Source organism: Buceros rhinoceros, unplaced genomic scaffold (assembly GCF_000710305.1).
Source record: "Buceros rhinoceros silvestris isolate BGI_N320 unplaced genomic scaffold, ASM71030v1 scaffold3700, whole genome shotgun sequence".
In the NCBI taxonomy this organism is placed as follows: domain Eukaryota; kingdom Metazoa; phylum Chordata; class Aves; order Bucerotiformes; family Bucerotidae; genus Buceros; species Buceros rhinoceros.
The window spans coordinates 17,278-18,862 of record NW_010388856.1 but is presented as its reverse complement, the minus strand read 5'-3'; the positions used below and the strand labels follow the sequence as shown (position 1 = coordinate 18,862).

The window sequence follows — 1,585 nt, the reverse complement described above, 5'->3', positions numbered from 1 at the left end:
AAAAAAAAACCCAGAAAAAAAAAATTCCTAAAATTTTTTTTTTTTTTTTTTTATGGAGTTGGGAAGCGCCCAGTCCCTCCTGAGAAGCCCACCACTGCACTGGAGCTCCCCACAAGCATGTTGTCACCTCGCATCTTGTTTCACCATATCGTATCAGGGAAGATTCTGCAGCATATTGTGCATTACAAACGGGAATCTGTAGGATTCACAGGGATGTGATAATTAATTCAGCGAGGATGATGCTTAATACGGACTGGCCCGAAAGAAACGAGGTCTAAAACGAATATGTGTGTGAAGGGAGGGGGAAGGGGAAGGGGGGGACATGTTTAAAGTGTTTGAACGATCAGGCGAATGTTCAAAAGCTACATTACATTTGATTCTCGACCTCAAGAGCAGCTCAAAGCTTGGCATACGCTGCAGTTCCTTACTCATCACCGACTGTAACTGGTAAAGCTCATCCTGACTTCCTAAAGGAAAAGGCTCTGCGTTGCACCACTAGTTCTTCCACCGCACCCGAGAACTTGACCTTGGCACAACTCTTTCTCCAGCCGGTATCTTGACAGACTCTGGCCCTGCTCCAGTAAGGCTCAGGCTCTAACTTCCCTGGGAGCGACCCCCACTCCTGTCTACCCCCACCCCAGTCCCTGCAACGGCATCCCTGTACCCTCTCTTTAGCTGAACCCTCGCGTCTGTGGACTACTTGGTGCTCTGCAAACTGGAGAGCGACAGCCCATGGCACTTATCCAGGCAGAGCTATAGAGCTGGCACGGGTCCAGCCTTTCCCGGTGTGCCGTCCCCACACAGCACTGCAGCTTTGGTCATATGAGCAGAAATGATGAGAAAAGCACTTTTTAATCTTTTCGCACTTGCCTCCCTGTTCAAACAGTTGCAGGATGGCTATGACTGACGTGCTCAGCGCTGAGGATATCAAGAAGGCTGTGGGAGCCTTTTCAGGTGAGTGATTTTTCTTTTTCTTTTTTCCCCTCTTTCTTCCCCTTTCATCTCTTCAGCTTAGGATGGCAATGCATTTATTTCAGCTTGGGGAAGATTAGAGGATCTGGCCATACAAAATATCAAATAAGGAAGTGTTTTCAGAAGTGCGGTGAAAGCCTGATACGTTTGTCAAGTACAGGACTGCATCCTCGGCAAAGTTGCCCTGCACATTACAGAGGTGAAATATTTATTTCAAATGAAGACGAGCAGTAACTGCAGACAGACTTTGCCTCTACCGAGAGGATGGTTTCTAAAGGAACAAAACCCTCGGCGAGGCAGGGTAGATTATCTTGATGTGGGATAGGGAAGTCAGCCGTGGATGTCAGCAGCTTCCCACTCAGCTTACCACTCAGTTTCAGGTATTACAAAACTGCCGTTTCTTGTTTCGAGGAGAAAACATACTGCTGTTTTCTTACGTCCTATGAGGAACCCCAGGGTGGGCTTTGCTTTTCGGGTTGGAGCAGAAGGCAGCAGTGGAGCACACGGGTGCACCGCTCGACTGCAGAAGCTTTCTGCAGGACGAATGGCTGCAACGGTCCCTATTTCCCTCTCAAACTCCTCCGGGTTTTGGATATTCTCATCGCGCAACACC

The 1,585-nt window shown here is 48.5% G+C and overlaps 1 protein-coding gene across 3 annotated transcripts in view; it reads left to right on the top strand.

Annotated features, from left to right (window-relative positions):
* The first annotated feature begins 503 nt into the window (after positions 1-503).
* The window catches only part of PVALB (parvalbumin), an 8,931-nt gene continuing 7,849 nt past the window's right edge, over positions 504-1,585 (top strand). Inside the window, exons 1-2 of one of the 3 annotated variants that reach the window (XM_010131557.1) lie at positions 504-580; positions 887-954. In XM_010131557.1, coding sequence (XP_010129859.1) covers positions 894-954 — 61 coding nt within the window. In that variant the 5' untranslated portion in view covers positions 504-580; positions 887-893. Of the gene's footprint in view, positions 955-1,585 lie in introns of all 3 variants that reach the window. The other 2 variants (XM_010131549.1, XM_010131541.1) reach the window with 2 other exon arrangements.